Source organism: Vulpes lagopus, chromosome X (assembly GCF_018345385.1).
Source record: "Vulpes lagopus strain Blue_001 chromosome X, ASM1834538v1, whole genome shotgun sequence".
Lineage (NCBI taxonomy): Eukaryota > Metazoa > Chordata > Mammalia > Carnivora > Canidae > Vulpes > Vulpes lagopus.
In genome coordinates, this window is record NC_054848.1 from 107,054,012 (window position 1) to 107,070,955 (window position 16,944).

The 16,944-nt window shown below is 42.3% G+C and overlaps 1 protein-coding gene across 8 annotated transcripts in view; it reads right to left on the reverse strand.

Moving 5' to 3' along the window:
* Window positions 1-16,944, reverse strand: part of ARHGEF6 (Rac/Cdc42 guanine nucleotide exchange factor 6) — a 101,350-nt gene that overhangs the window by 10,032 nt on the left and 74,374 nt on the right. For 5 of the 8 annotated variants that reach the window (XM_041741013.1, XM_041741011.1, XM_041741016.1 and 2 more), the window contains 7 exons: window positions 12,312-12,450; window positions 9,626-9,685; window positions 7,607-7,753; window positions 4,502-4,588; window positions 3,613-3,691; window positions 2,638-2,783; window positions 1,441-1,578 (listed from right to left, as the gene is read on the reverse strand). In XM_041741013.1, coding sequence (XP_041596947.1) covers window positions 1,441-1,578; window positions 2,638-2,783; window positions 3,613-3,691; window positions 4,502-4,588; window positions 7,607-7,753; window positions 9,626-9,685; window positions 12,312-12,450 — 796 coding nt within the window. The remainder of the gene's footprint in view (window positions 1-1,440; window positions 1,579-2,637; window positions 2,784-3,612; window positions 3,692-4,501; window positions 4,589-7,606; window positions 7,754-9,625; window positions 9,686-12,311; window positions 12,451-16,944) is intronic. The other 3 variants (XM_041741014.1, XM_041741012.1, XM_041741015.1) reach the window with 2 other exon arrangements.

Genomic DNA, 16,944 nt, shown 5'->3' on the forward strand with positions numbered 1-16,944 from the left:
TTATGTTTCCCACATTAGTCTCAGATGCAATAGCATCATGCAAAAGCCCAAGAAATACAGTTCTATGCAGAATAACAAATACTGAAAATAACCGAAATACACACTATGCAGTAAGAATATATTAATAACTCTCTTCTCCCAGCAGAAACAACATGATCATGCCTTAGTTTTAATGGATTAGTTCTGTGAAGGATTAAGTAAACTTTACCCTTCAAGGCTCACCTTCATTTGAACTTAGTAACTGACAATTCTAAAATATCCATCGTTAAAAAGGGGACCCAGATAACTATGCAGTGGCACTCCTGCTTTACGTAATCAGAGAAGAAAACTGGATGCTTGCGGGTATCACTGGTCGATTTCCAAAGCAAACCTGTGGGACTGTTTCCTGGCCCAATTCTGAACAGAGGTACATGATAAGGATTCAGCTCAAGCATTATTTCTCCTGTTGTGCCCGTATCATTTTTTTTGAAATGATCAAAAAAATCCTCCAGTGCCCAAAGTTTGTTCTATTTTTTACTGCATGTGGAGTCGAAGGCAACAATTAATGGAAACAGCAGCATGGTGTTTGAAATCAAGATCAACTTGAAATGGAGCTAAATCTGTATCACATGTCAAAGCACACGTTTGATATGCTGTCTTTACCTCTAATTCTAAGATGTACCTCATAACCGTCATGGACTTAAACTTTCACTTGGTAAGATCTGGGTAAAGAACAGTTCCAAATAAATGAGGCTCTTTACTGAAAGCTGAAATGATGAGAAACAGCTTAGGGGAAAAAAAACCAACCCAAAAAACACTGGATGGAAAAAGTAACTGTCCATACAGTCCTAGAAGCTAGTGACTGACATTTCCTGACTGCGACTTTCAGGAAAAAATAGAAAGAACCTCAAAGTCTCCCCACTACCCAAATTTATCCTATGTCTTCTAGGGTTGTCGCTTAGAAGCCTCTGTGGAAAAGATGTTCTTTTCATTAAATTCTTTTCCCTTCTCAACTGCAGCAAAAAGTCTAGACCCTCAAAATTCAGACTCACGGCTTGGTCCCATAAGACTTTCCTGGTTTGGCTTAATAGATCAAAATGGTCCAAAATGCAGAATTGGGTCTTCTTGGCCGGAAATTCAAGTCAAATGAAGTGGCTCTTGTTTGAGATGTGTGGACATTATTACCAAAGTATACAATCAGGTGAGCCAGAGGCACTTCAGGAGGGGGCCAGGGAACTCAGGCAGTGCACAGAAACTCTGTGGATGTTTGCTAAATATTTGTGCGGGGACCATGGGAAAAAGGGAAATTAAGCAACAAACAAAACCCCTGAGTCTAACAATTCATAATTGATTGACATGTATCACCTAGCATAAGTTCTAGCACATTCCCACAGAACTCTTTGTAACGAGCTATGAAATTAGCTTGTCAGAAGCATTTTATACCACATGTAGCAAAATTACCTCTTTATAACCTAGTGCTGCTGATGGTCTAAGTGGAGGTGCGGGTCGTAGACAACTTAAACTCCACGGTTTTATAATCTGAGGAGGTTCCAGGGGTCCTCGGGGCTGTCCAGTAGAGCTAAAAGACTGGGAAAATGTCTGATGAGATGTTGGCAATCTGCCGTCTGAACCCGACCTTGTGCCACACGGCGAGAGAACAGCGACAGTGTCATTGGATCAGCAAAGCCAGCCATAGAAAAGGAGAGGTGGGAAAACAAAATTCTCCAGTTTGGGAACTGGCACTTTCCAGTTCAGATTATGGGGTCTCTAAGGAACAGCACAAAATTGACTCAACATCCTATGATCCTGTCTTCCCTCTCTCTTTGGGAATGTCACTCAAGTCAGGGGTGGCTTTCCTTTAGGAAGCAGGAAAGCTGAGTCAACATTGACTGCGTTCAGTCATGCGTCGGGCACTCTACTAGGTGCCGAAATAGGTTATTTTGGCAGAATGACTTAAGACGAACCTTAGCAAAGCAAAGCAGCTAGCTGGCAATTGAACAAGCCAAGATTTGAACTCAGATCTGATGCCAAAGCCCTTGTTCTTCCCACCACAATGCACAGTACTTAAGACTGGGGTTTTGGCATTGCCCATTTGAGTGTTAACAGACAACACAACAATCTGCGCTCTCACTCAGCACATACAGTAAAATCTCAACGATTCCGAATCTAGGAATTCCAGATTCATGATAACCTGGAAGAAGGCAACGCTGAGAGTTTACCCTTAAAGCTGACCTAGTGAATGCAGTAGCATAAATGAGATTCCATGAGGGCACTTAAGGATTTACGAAGGTAAACTCTGTGTTTTGACTCAGCACACAATTCACATGAGACTAATGGTTGACAATTCACATGAATCTTGTTTATCACTGAAATGTCTTAGCAGGACTCGTGATGAGAAAAACTTTGCTGGCAGTCAGGGGGAGTTGCTTAGAATTGTCAAACAAAAGTGCACATCCCTTGGTAAAATGTTTTATTAATTTGGATGGGCCTCCCTCCACAGCAAGAAATCAGAATTAATGAGGTTTTACTGTACTTCAAAACCTACAAATATAGAAGACCCAAAGACTGAGGGCATGCTAACTGCTTCTTGAAAGTTCTCTGCAGGCAGGTCTGATGAGAGACTCATCAGTCCCCAAGCCGCACAAGTGGACTACTTACAGAATGAGTGCTGCAAGATGACGATGATGTTTTGGATAAAGAACTGCAAGAGGCAGGGCCCCTGATGAGTCTGCACAGCTGCTCCAGCCACTCCTGGAAGTCCTGGCTATTGTTGCAGTGGATCACAATTCTGTCGACCATGTTACCTGCATCGCCCGATGGTGAGCATTTGGAAATAAGAGGCAAGGAGAAGCTTGAACGCACCTCATTCATAAACAGACCTGACGCAACTAAGAGTTGGGTGCCTGTTATCAGGAGGGGTCACACCTATGGGGTGACCCTATGGAAACTTCTATGTCAGGAACAGGTAATGAAGCAAGGAAAGAAATATCTGTGTCTGATTTTTAAAACTGTCCTTGACTTCTACTGCTTACAGAATCTGAGGAAAGTAGTCTAAAACTTCACTTTAAACAAACTCACAGTGCAAAAGTGTAAGCACAGAGCCCATCTAGATCACAGCCTACAATGAGAATGCTGTCCTGCTTTACCCAATATTCAAGTTGAAACAAGGCCAACATCCAAGCCGGGCTCCCTACTGGGGAAGAAGGGGGGAGGCCTGGGGCCATAGTCCCAGTACTAGCCACTGTGCCATGTCAGTAAGAAAAGGAAAACTGCCACATGGAAATTACACAGGCCTGGCAAAAGGGACCACAGGCCACAAAGGTCAGGCCTGGTATTTTGCTCAATTTGTTCATTTACATCAGCCTGTTTTGTTATTTTTTAGTTCTAACAAGTGGCTCCTGTGCAAGAAAAGATTGAAACTAATGGCAAAGCTGAGGCTTTTGAATGACTGAGAGACTTTGTTCTTTCACTGGATGCTAATTAACCCGGGAAAGAGAACAAACCTTGCCGTGCCCAGGTAAAGCTTGTTGCTCATAGACTTAGGGCAGAAAATAATAGCATTTATTTATTTAAATCCCACTTTGCTCCAAAAAGAATTTCAAGTAGCTACTTGAAAAAAATAAAATTACCTACCTGTGATTTCAAATGTATTGTCATTCCCTTCAATTTCATCTAATCTGGTCACCACCATTCCCGCCACTGGTATTTTTCCCTATTGGAAAAAGAACATTTCCATTAATTCTGTGGTTATATGCATCCCTGCTTATGTCTATCAGATTTTTCTGACCCTCTCAGGAATCACTGCTGAATTATGGCCAGACATATCTCTCTGGCCTGTCAATAGATAATATGTTTTCCTGCTTTCAATTTTAATTAGACAAAAAAGCAAGGGGGAAATGTGGGTTGTGTTTTGCTAACACGCCCTAAACCATACGGTGGGGATTTACAAACAGCTTACTTTTTTCTAACACATTTGGGGGAGAATCAGTAAACAAAGTAAATATTCAAAAAAATTCCAATTTTATGAAAATTAGTAATCACTAGGCCAGTTATAACAGATGACAGTAACTCACTAGCCTTCCATATTTTGGGAGCAGACAGAGGAAGTTTAATTTCCTAAGGAGTTTCATGACTTGCACCTCAGAACCCCAAATCATGTGATATGACTGCAGTCACAGGAGCAGGCCCCAGCTTTATAGTTTCTCAGCAATAATGATATGATATGAGCCTGTGAAATATGGCTGCTAATTTATCTGGTTGTAGACTCAGAATTCTATTTGAACATCCATAACCTAGCTCATAACCAGAGCAGTGGATATTCAATATAAACTCATTACAGCGATATAAAGGTTTCTGATCTAAGGAACATCTGCTCTTATAAGCTGTTTAATTACAACAAAGGGTCAGAACATTCTGTCTTTTCTGGCTGGAGCTTTTAATGCCAGAGTGGAAATATTGCATCTGGATGGAAACCTGTTTTCATTCTGGATCCTGCTATTTGCTTTATATGAAATCTACTAACCTGATAGATAAAGCCACTCATCCGAGGACTTGCAGATAACATTATCAAGACACTTGAAAACAGCATGAGGTACCGCTCCTCTTTCTCCTAAAGTGAAATGAAAAAATGTTAAGTGGAGAACAGAAATTGGACATTTTATTTGTTAAGAATTTCTGAAAAAAAAAAAAAAAGAATTTCTGGAGTCACTGTTGTATAACACAGAGCTTGTATAAGGCAACAGAGCACAAAAAGTGACCGTTTAAAACAGATACCCAACCTAAAAGCACAAAACTGGTTGAATTTTGCTTTGATATGAGTACAAACCCCTGGTTTATCCCTTTTCTTCATATACATAAGTTAGATACAAATTAACCATGCTGGTTCCCCAGGTATGCACACCTGAGACATCACACAGTTAATGGCAAGGCACAAGTCTCCGGGTTTACAAAATGAAAATGATTTTTCCTTTGAAAAGGAGCAAAGCAGAAGGGTCTTTGGGGCAATAGGAAGTTTACTATGCTCTAGCATGTATATTAAAATCCTATTCATAAAATTAATTTTTATCTTAATTATAAGATCACTTAATCACTAAAATTTTATTTTTAATTTATTTTTAATTTTTAAAGATGTTATTTATTTATTCATGAGAGACAGAGAGAGAGAGACAGAGACACAGGTGGAGGGAGAAGCAGGCTCCATGCAGGGAGCCTGACATGAGACTCGATCCTGGGTCCCCAGGATCATGCCCTGGACTGAAGGCAGCGCTAAAGCACTGAGCCACCCAGGTTGCCCAATCACTAAAATTTTAGAACAAGGTAGCTATTGTTCCCACATAACACGAAGAAGTAAATAGTTTTTGAAAATGGCACTAAAGGAAATTTCACACAAGAGGGCTTCTCTGAACTCCTTACACAGATGTGTGATTAGTAGGTGCAAAAACTTCTGTTTGGCTGACACATCCAGCCATGTTAGCTACAATGATCCTTATGCCTATCTCCATCTCCTTCCTTGCACTTGAGAAAGGCAATCAATCCTTTGAGGCTCACTCTTCTAGCAAGTTCTTTGCACCCTCTCACGTCTTTCTCTTGCTTGGCTTCCTTCTGCAGACACTCTGTCTCTTCCCTGTCCTTCCAGCAGCCTCGCCCACTTACCTAATTTCTTCTCTTCTGCTTGTTAACATATGGCCAGCTTCTGTCCTAACAGGCCTTCATGGATCCCGTGGCTCCTTCTGTGTAACACGGGCCTGCCTCACCTTACTGCGCCGCCCCGTATCGGGTTTCACGGGGGTTTTTACGCATTGAGTGATCATAGGGCCCCGGTGTGGAGTGAGTCTGCAGGCGCCATTTTTCCAACAGTATTTGCTCACTTCATGTCTCTGTCATGTTTTGGTAATTCTTGCCGCATTTCAAGCTTTTTCACTATTACTGTTTTTGTTATGGTGATCAGTGATTATGACTCACTGAAAGCCGTGATGCTGGTTAGCATTTTTTAGCAATAAAGTATTTTTGATTAAGGTCCGTAACTGTTTTTAGACATAACACTATTGTACGCTTAATAAACTATGGTATAGCATAAAGACTACTTTTATATGCACCGAGAGACCAAAAACTTCATTTGACTCGCTTCACTGCACTGTTTGCTTTATGGCAGGTGTCTGGAACCCAACGTCCAACATCTCCCAGGTCTGCCAGTACCTCCTGGTCCTTGACACTATATTGCCAAATTACTTGCTGTCTTCATTTTTCTCCCCATTGATTCCTCCCTAACTGCAGCCCCACTGCTCTCCCGAAGTCATCAATAACTGCCTTCTAGCGAAATCCAATGGTTTCTTCTGGGTCTCCAGACTCCTTGACCTCCGAACCTTCGAACCTTCAGTGGCACTCAGCAGGCTGACCACTTTCCACAGCCCCTCCTGGAGTTTCCATGACAACACACTTCCCCAATTCTCTTTGTCAGCTCTTTCAGGCCCTGGCTCCTCCTCCCTTCACCCCAGAGGTTTATCCCAAAGGTGTGAAAGACTAATAGTTAGACTGGCCACCGCATTAACCCTCCCCAGGGTATCTGCATCTTAAATGAGATTGCTTATTAATCCTAAGTAATGAATCTCTGACAGAGACCTGTCAGGGACTATAGGAAGATGTTTTGGGACAGGGAAGGCAGTTCTAACACTCGATAAATCATACCAGGTGACATAAGCAACCTTCCTCCCCTACTCTGCCCCCTTCCTAAAAGACATAATCCATCTTCAGCCCTCCGTGCTTCTCTCCGGATATTTACTTCCTAGGAGGGCACATCTGTCAGGGACATCTGAATCTCTGCCTCTCACTCCCACTCACATTTCTCTACTGTTTTAACAGCTGCCTACAAGACCTTTCCACCTGGAGACCTATGGTTACAGGCAAGTTAACAGGTCTAAGAGAACATCCATCGTCTCCTCTGGCCCCCAGGTCACTGCTTCCTCTCAACCTGCCCTCCTAAACGGGGCTCATTTGCCCCTGCACTTTCATTTTCTCCCCTACCACCTTCGTGGGGGGTGCTTCTCACTGTGCAACCCAGCTGGTCCCTTCTGTGCCTAGCCCCATCCCCCCAGTTTACTGACACACATGGTTGGCAGAGTGAATATTGTTATCACCCCTGTCGTCGTGTTTCTCTATGACTCTGCTGCCTACCTTGTGGATCTGAACAGCTCTTGCCTGATGCCCAGGGTTCTCAAAACCTGATGTTTCTCTCCATCTCAAAAGGCCACGCTCCTGTTCTTTCCAGAGGTAAGAACAGCCTCTAACTTACAAAATCCTTGCCATCTCTCTTCCTGGCCCTCCTCCTCAGGTCCTACCTCCATAAGGCTTTCCGTGGAATCCACTGTGGAGACCACACAACCTACGCTGACTATTTGGGTTTGTTTGCTAGTTGCAGCTTGAGTTTCCATCTGTTTTGTAAGGCATTCCTCGAAGGCCGGGATTATCACGTATTCTCTCCTATCTCCCACAGCACCTAGCAGAGTGCCGGGCAAAGAAGAGGTGCTCAGTTTCTTTGAATGTTCAAGCACTTGACCTTGACGAAAGGACAAGTCAAAGAAGAGAAACAGGAAAGATGGAAGCAATGGCGTTGAGATTTGAAACATCTTACCTCAGACGTTCCGTATTGCATCATTACTTGTGACATAAACAGCACGTTTCCCAAGGTTTTAATATTCTCTCCTTCCCATGCCTGAATAGGTTCTGAAAGTATCTGCAACTCCAGCTGTTTTCTCTTTCTTAGATCTTGGCACTGGCCCTATAGAACCAAAGCAGAACATAATAGAATAGGAATTCTTGTTACACAGACCCAAAACAAGACCAAAGTGAGATGGGGCTTTGCACTTTCAGATTGCCACGGAGTCCCTATTCCTCATCACGAATCCCATCACCAGATGTGCTCCTGACACATAAAGAGATCCACTATCTTAAATCTCTAGCCAAAGGTTTTGTGAAGAAGGGCCACTTTTGCCAAAACAACAAGATAAAGCGGTAGAAGGGGCCCTGTATTTGTTTCGTTATAAGATCAATTTGATTCACTGTGGCATGGCCCTATACTTTAGGCACTAGTAGTAGATCGATATGGAAAAAAAATACGAAATTAATTTTCATTCCTAAGAGAACCGTGAAAAAGAGATACAACTGAATTTTACTAATACAAACTGAAAATACAAGCCAGGAAACAATATGTGGCATATGAATACGCTATATATAAATATCACTGCTTCAGAAAGTGTGAAGTTATTTCTTAGAGTGATTTAACAGTACTCATTCCAAGCTGAATATGAAAATGAACATATGGTTAGCTATGCTACTGTTTCCAAATAAATGTCATAGTTTTTTGGGGTGTGTTTTCTATAAAATCTCTGCTGCCCCTTTCAGCTACATGTAAACTTAAAGACAGCAGTTCACTGTACACACATTTTTGAAGCATCTACACTGGGAATAAACATACTATGGCCATCAAAGCAAGCTTCACAACATGTACAATGGTCAGAAAGAAATATTATTTTTATAAAAAAGAATTCTATATTCAATTTACATAGGACAAATCAAGGGACACAAGTAGTAATAAATGCCATATTTCGGTGAGCTGTTCTGTTAGGTTGAGCCATAGAAAATTGCCAATATTCAACCGTTTTTGACCTATGACAACAGCAATTTTAACCTAATACCTTACTCTGCTCTTCAATTTGCTGTTTCCTGTGGACACACCAGGTACTGATCTTTTAACAACAATAAAAATGAGGTGATGGTGAATGCTGCCTCACAACGTTATAGCAAGGATCAGTAACTGACCATGGAACCCAATCACTTGGAATGCCACAAAAATGTCTAAAATGAAGCTAAACTTGGGGTTCCTGGGTGGCACGGTCACTTAAGTGTCTGACTCTTGGTTTCAGCTTGGGTTGTGATCTCGGGGTTGTGAGAAATCCCTGCGCCCAGCTCCATGCTCAGCGTGGAGTCTGCTTGAGATTCTCTCTCCCTCTCCCCTTGTGCTCCTCTCTCTCAAATAAATAAATAAATATTTTTTAAAAGTGAATTTGAACTTAATCAATCACTCAAAGTAACACTATCTTTTCTCCTAAAATGCTACCAAGTGCCATCAGTGGGTTCCAGAAGACATTAACCATCATGCTCAAGATACAAGATTACAGATAGCTTTGATAGCAATCTGTATAAAGCAACTGTATTTGAGTAGGTTTTCTCCTTTTAGATTTGATGAAGGATTTCTTTTTCATATGCAAAGAACAAACTCACACCTTTTGGCATATATAGATGAATCCATTATCGATGCCAATCAGTGAACGACAAGTTGCACAGACATAAGGTGAACGACACGGGGGGAAAGACAAAGAGACAAAAGGAAACCCCCCACCTACACAGCAATGCTTAATGTGGCAGAAACTTCAGATGTGAGTGCTTTATACCCTCAGCCTGGCAACCTTTCATAGGTGAGCATGATTTTTTGGAAGACAAAATTAAATGAGACAATCACTGCGGTACTGTCACTAAAGCTTATTGTTTCCACTCTAAAGACCTTTGCATAAGGAAAGAAACGTTACACACATGTCACTCTTTTAGGAACAAAGCATACAAAACAGAATTATAATTGGAGAGCATCACCTACCATGAGAGTTTTGAATGCTATGATTGCTTTCAGAATATCCTGATGATCCGGATGCGTATCCTATTAAAGGAATACATTGCAAAATAATATTAAAGGAGAACAGATCAGCCATTGCCAGGGGTTGAGGGGGGAGGGTGTGGCAGCCGCAAGGACTCAGAGGAAATCTGAGGGGATGATGGACCTGTCTTGTATCTCCATCGTGGCAGTGGTCACATGAATCCACAAACGTGCTGAAAGCCACAGCACTATACGTCAAAAGAAAAAAGTCAATTTCACTGTATGCTAATTTAAAGATCACAAAATAAGACAGCACCTGAGCATTTGGCGTCTCAGCGCCTCCCAAGATCAGGTGACCAAGAAACGCAGACAGGCGGTAGGTAGCGCATCATGGATTTGGCAACAACATGCTAGGTGTGGTTACTGAGTCTCTAGATAATAAATAATCAGCAGTCAGGAGGGGGCATCATCAGGCCACGTTGTTAATAAGTGACAAGAGGTAGGGAACCGTGGTTACAGAAAAATCAATCCCATCTTACTTCTTAAAATGCCTTAATTTTCCTCCAGGAGGCTCAATGGGGCAGATGGGAACAAAATTCCAAGTTTCATACCATGTGCTTCTTTGTAAGCCACATGTATGGTCTGCAGTTCTGTGCTACTTACAACCCCGAAAAGCGGACAGGTTCCAGAACGGCTCTAAGGAATGCATATCTCCATGACGACTCATGAAGGGAGAGGGGAGATTCTTGGGGAGGCTGTATACCCACCATGGGAATATATGTCTACCTAACCTTTGGGATTCAGCTGGCCTAACGGAAGCTCCACCAGCCATAGGTAAGAAAACACACAGCTGGACAGACCAGGGTTCTGCCCCAAGCCAAGAACATTATTGCTTCTGTGAAGAAGGTTTCTATTCTTTTATGGTCAAATGTATCCTTTGCCAAATTAACCAATAGCTAATTTGATTCCAGGCTCCCCTTAGCCAGCGGCCATGCTATTTGATCAGAAAGCTGGAGAAAGTGGCTCACTGGATGGCTAACTAGTGCTGATGGTGTGGGTTATCTGATGGTGGGAAACGGAAGGCAGCCTAAGGCAGGTGAGCAACAACCAACGGAGGCAGGAGTGCAGACAGGCTCCAACACACAGAAGCCCATCGGAGGGGATCCAGACAGCGGGGGCGGCTGGGGATTCTTCTCCTCAAACTGAGTATATGTTACCACTCCTGCATTGAGCAGGAATAGAAACTGAGGCCGCTGGTTTCTGGATTTCTGCAATAAGCAAGGAGGGGCAAACCTCAAATGGTTCAGCAAACTGGTTTAGCTTTTGGGAAGGCATCCAGAGGTCAACACCTTCCCAAGGCCTAACTGAAATTTCATCCCAGCAGGCTTTGCTCACTAGCTCCCTGCTGCCTCCAGCTTTCCGGCAGGCCAAACAACCTGAGAATGTGGTTTTGCTCAGAGTACACGCTTTCAATCCTTACAAATGCTGATGAGAACGGCGGTGTGCAACCTTTTTCTTTAAAGATAATCAAACCCTTTAAAACCTCAAAACCTTTCCCCAGACACAGGAAGAGCAACTAGGGTAAACGCAGCCTCCCTCAGAGGGCCCTCCTCTCCCACCCACACCTCAAACACCCATGCTCGATGGCGCAAGGATGACTCTAGAAGCAATCCCTGTTGATTGGTTTTTAATAAAAGGATCTGGCCTCTTGCTGAAACAGTATTCAATGGTCAGGCATCGTTGCCAATCTTAATATTTAGGAAAGATTATAGCTATGCTGCAGCGATTGCCAATCAACTCTAAGTTTATAAACACAAATGTGAGGGGGCTTTGATGTAGGTCTATGGGTACATAGATCAACTAATATTGGTTATCCTGTTTATGAGTCTTTAAGGAGATTCCAGAATGTTCCAGTGTAACCCAGAGTCAGAAAGCTGAATGATCGCAGTGATCTCAAGGTATTTATCCCTGTCTATAAGTGAAAATGGTGTTTGTATTTTCCGATGCTTTGCTTTGTTTGTATCCCACAATCAGGCTGGTTCATATACCAGAACAACAGAAAATCTTGGCCAATTTTGACTGAACCACCATCGACAGAGGAGGAGAACCTAAGTCAACTTGAGAGAAGCACCGGGTTTGAGGCTGGGAGGACAAATGATCACGAATATTTTGTAGTAAAGGAGGGACCTCGTGGTTGCAAGATGAATGAATTCCGGGGATCTACTGTACGGCATGGTGGTTATAGTTTCTAGCACTGTATTGTATACTTGCAATTCACTGAGAGTATATTGTAAGTGTTATAAAAAAATTACTTGTAACTGTGTGAGGTGATGGAGGTGTGAATTAACTAGCTTGTGGGAATCATTTCACAATATCTACAGATATTAAACCATCACATGGTACACTTAAAAAAATCACATTGTACAACCTAAACATATATGGTTTTTATTTGTCAATAAAAATGGGAAAAATAAATTAAGTAAAAATAAAACAATCTTAAGAGGGGGGAAAAAAGAATGCCCCCTTTCTATTTTGCTGCATAAAGAGGGACACTAGAAGCCCAGGAAGAGGGAAGACTGGATCAAGTAAAATGTGAAACCAAGGCTTTTCCTGAATTCCTCAGCAGGGTTAGTCTGAAGGGAGACTGGCTGCTTCCTCTAGAGCAGAGGCCCACACACTGCCTTCTTACCTCCATATGCCGTTCCAACTCTTGCAAGAGAGTGACATACTTTTCCAGTCGCATGAATGGTTTGCTGAGGCTGGTTGTTAGAATGAGGATCCCTGGGCTGGACGCACCTTGACTTTCCATGAATTGTTCCAGATCATCACTAGCAAAAGAATGAACATGGTTTTGTTACTGCTTAATGTTCCAAGTAAAAACCCAACATTATTTTCCTGTATTTTCCACAATATAAAACCAGACATAAATCAGTTTTGCTAAACCAAATGCTGTCCAACTCATGTCAGTTCCATTTGATAAACCTTTATTCAGCTCTTGCTATGCAATCAGCCTTGTGCCCAGCACTGGGGCTACTGTGGCAAACCAGAGTCACTGTGATCCCCTGCTTCATCTGTGCATACAACAATCATTGATTGACATCTACAAATAAATGGGCTCTGTTCTCTGCAGGGGACACAGCAGTGGATGAAATAAAAATCCCTGCCCTCAATTAAGGAGACTGCCCCCACCAACATGGAACATACAGTCTATCAGACAGCCTCCACATACAACTTGAGTCATTTCAAACTTTCTGGTTATTGACTGATAAAATGCCAAGCGTAGCAACTCACCGCATACTCCCTATCATCGGGCACCCACTTGTAATGTTCAGAATCAAGTTCAAAATTCAGATAGCTGCATGTTCCTATGACTAGCCACAAAGTCACTTAGCCTAGGATCTGAAACCAGCACAGCAGGCTACACAGACAGTTCCATAAGGCAGCAATTGGGTTAAAAGAAAAAGACCACTAATATGTTATGAACCATGCCCTATAAGCTTGGGCTTTTCTTTTCTGCTTTTTTGCACCGTCCTAATTGTCTCCTTTCTAGCAACGTGATCCTGAGTCCTGGGGCTGCAAGATCATTTTAATATTCATTTGTGCAAAATAAAATTAAAGAAGGACACCCACTGCCTACCTGACAGCATATTCTGAAACTTCTGCTTCTGACTGGGCCCCCTCTGCCTCCTTGCTTGCTTGTGCATAGCCAATCAGTCTCAAGTTGATGCCTTTCCATTCCCGCTGCCACTGCCGCGGTTCAGACCTTTACCTCATACCATCTGGTTCACTCCAAGAGTCCAACTGGTCTCCTGGCTTCCAGCCTTTTTGGCTTCCAAGCTGGCCTGCAGACTACCACTCTAATCCTGTTGCTTTCTACTCAAGAACCTCTGATTGCCTACAAACTCAAGCCCACACTTTTTACCTCCCACTGGTCCCACCAATCTTTCTCATCACTCTCGATCATGAACTATCTACTTCAAAATGACTTATTCTCCCTAGAAGACAGCTCAGGCAGGCAGTTCCTAACCATGGCATGTTGCAATCAGTGGTGAAACGTTTTCAGAGAAACTTGCTATTGGCAGTAAAATACTGGGTGGTGGGGTGGGGATGGGATGGATTGTAGGTTATCCTATTAATAGACACACTCTTTTCTTGGACTTTTGTGAGTGGGAGAGAAAGGGATGGGGTTTCAGCTAACACCCCAGCAACCTGGAGCCATGCAGGGTCACATGTATGTCAGATGGAAAATGGACTAGGAATCACTGCTTTGATGGAAGCTGGATGGTATCTGAGTGGCCACACCTGACAATCCATGCTGAGTATTGTATCTATGTTTGCCGTCTTGCCCCAGAAGCCCCTGGGAGGAGGGAAGAACTCTGGACCTGGAGTCATGAATTAGGGCTGGTGCCTCTGGATCAGTTACCTGGACTCAGCTGACTCATTTGTAAGACAGGGATTATATCTACTTCCTACTAAATTCTGAAGATTCACTACTGGGGTTCAGAAGGTGACTTGTTTCATGCTAAGATCTTCACAAACATTCATTCCTATTTAATATGCACAGTGGCACTTCAACCCAGGTGTTATCCTCATTTTACAGATGAGAAGCCTGAGACTCAGGAAGAGTAATTGGAAGTAAATGGCTAAGTTGGGGTTCACGCCCAGGTCTGAAGTCAAAGCCTCAAGTCTTTCCATGACACCACATGCCTTTGTGTAGAAAAGTATTTTGTAAACTTTAAAGTAGCCTATAAATGCATTTATATTACTATTATTACTATGCCAAGACAAATACCTTGCTAAAATCACATCTCTAAAAACTACCATTAAGCTGTGATTTCCAGCTTAATGGAAACTCAATTGATGTTAAATTTCCAACCAAGAGCATAAAGTGCACAAAGAGGTTTAAAAATTCATTGCATATAAAATATAATTAGGAAAATAACTTGAATTTGGAGAGTGCATTTGAATAGAAATGTAATTTAGAGAAAATCACTTTCCTAATTTCTTTTCAATTAGGTAAACAAGTCTTATTTTTTTTTCTCTCCATGACTAAATAAATGCCCCCTGTCCTCAGTGTTCTACACTAATTGATACAAGGCTTACAACAATTAAAAGCAAATGCTAACGTGTATTTTGTTATTACTTTCCATGCCACATTCTAACTTTTAGGCTTGCTAAATATCATAAAAGAGGGTCTTTAAAATTTTTTCCACTTAACATGAGATCATCGGCTATTGGGAAGAAATGAGCATTTTTACTAGTGCAACAAATGAACAAAACTGTCTTAATAAAGCCACTGCCCAGTACAATAACTAGATCCTACAAGACACATTTTACTTGGCCAAATAAACGTAATCCACAAATTAAGGTCATTATACAAAAATGTAAGATTCAAATATCTATTGTTATATCAAAGAACAAGCTGTCTTTAAAATGCGGTTTTTAATTTTATATAGCCTGTTGGAAATGTCAGTGGGTTAAGACTTGTTTTTCAAGCTTCACATGTTCTGTACACATGATGTGATACAAGAGAAGCAGTTCTCAATGTATGAATGCTGTTTTAGACTCAATATACCTTTATCTCACAGAATACATGGTGGATGGGGTTCTGGGATGTTTTGGGTTAGGCTAGAAAGCTCCAGAAAATGATCCTAACTTCTAATACTTCTACAGAGGTTAACCATATCATGTAAGAGTGTTTCTGTGGAATATTTGCATAGATTTCTACTTTGAGGATGAGAAGTCTACCTAAAATAGCTGGAAAAGGATCAGATATTCCCCCACACACACACACTTCCTTCCTCCCCCTGCCCTGCTTTCATGGAAATCACTGTGGCCTGGAAAGGGGGAAGTGAGGCCTGAGGAGCTGAAGGCCTGGACCTCTGGCCAGTGGGAAATCCCAGGGATGCCACTCAAATGGGTTAGGTGGATCCCTATTATCCCTTTATTCATTCATCCAGTCCCAGAGCCAAGGCTGTCTGCTTCTTTTTCTTCCCCGCCACTTTTTGTTTGTGATCTGTCCCACGTGCGCTCCCTCCCCCGGCTCCTCAAAGACACAGACAGAACCGAACCCAGTCTCAGAATGTTCCCTAGGCTCCTTGTCCCCGGAACGAATACACAACACAACTTTGGGTTTTTCCTCCAAGTTTTCATTGCTGACAACAGGGTAAACAATATGACAACAAGAGGGACCAGGCACAGTGGTGACATGGAGCCCGAGGTAGGACTAGATCCGGTGTCTCCAGGATCATGCCCTGAACTGAAGACGGCTAAACCACTAAACCGCTGAGCCACCGGGGCTGCCCACCTTGCTCTCTCTTTCAATCTGAGTCCCTTCCCTTGTGAAAAGGATGGGAGACACACCAAAGCACGGGAGAGAAGTGGGTATTTTTGTAAGGGAGCACTTATTCCCAGGAAGAAACAAGAGCTACAGTAATAAGCCTGAAAGGGAAAGAGAGGGGAAATCCCAAAAGACCTCAACCAGGGGATAACAAAAGACTGGGGCAGCCATTCAAATATATGTAAATATGGGGACACATCAAAGTTGGGGTCTGCTTCTATATCCATATTCAGATGATACATCACTGCATTCTTAACAAGGTGCCAACATGTAATGAATTTCAAAGCTGTAGGTCTTTGCCAAATGTCAGGTATATTTCTGGTATGATGCTGCCATCTGCAGGCCGAAAGGAAGAAGTTCAACTGACTGGCCTGTTTAGGCTCCAGTGGTTCTCCAGTGTCTAAGCATCCACAGATTTCGGTAGGGAAAGAACAGAAATCCACCAATATCCTTATTTCGGCTGACACTTTCATCTAAAACAGGATTTTAGGGGTGCCTGTGTGGCACAGCCAGTTAAACACCGACTCTTGGTTTCAGCTCAGGGTCATGAGATCGAGCCCCACATCAGGGTTCCATGATCAGCGGGGAGTCTGCTTGGGGTTCTCTCTCTCTCTCCCTCTCTCTCTGCCCCTATCCCATCTCTCTCTCTCTCTCTCTCTCTCAAATAAATAAATAAATCTTGCTTTAAAAAAAAAACAATAAAACAGGATTTTAGACTGAAATTTCATTCACCTATACCTTGTCTCTAGTCTTCAGCATAAATTGTCCACAAGATACATGTAAAAGAGCTGAGATTATATTAGAAACACATCTGGGGAAACCTCCAAGGATTTCAATTTAATTTTCACCCCTTATATACAAATAAAAGGTAATATAAAAATTCAGTTCTATGGGACTCCAATGAGTCTTCCATCATTTCAAGGTATATTATAAAATTCTCAAAAAACACCACTAACCAAAATGAAGTAAATAGGATATGATA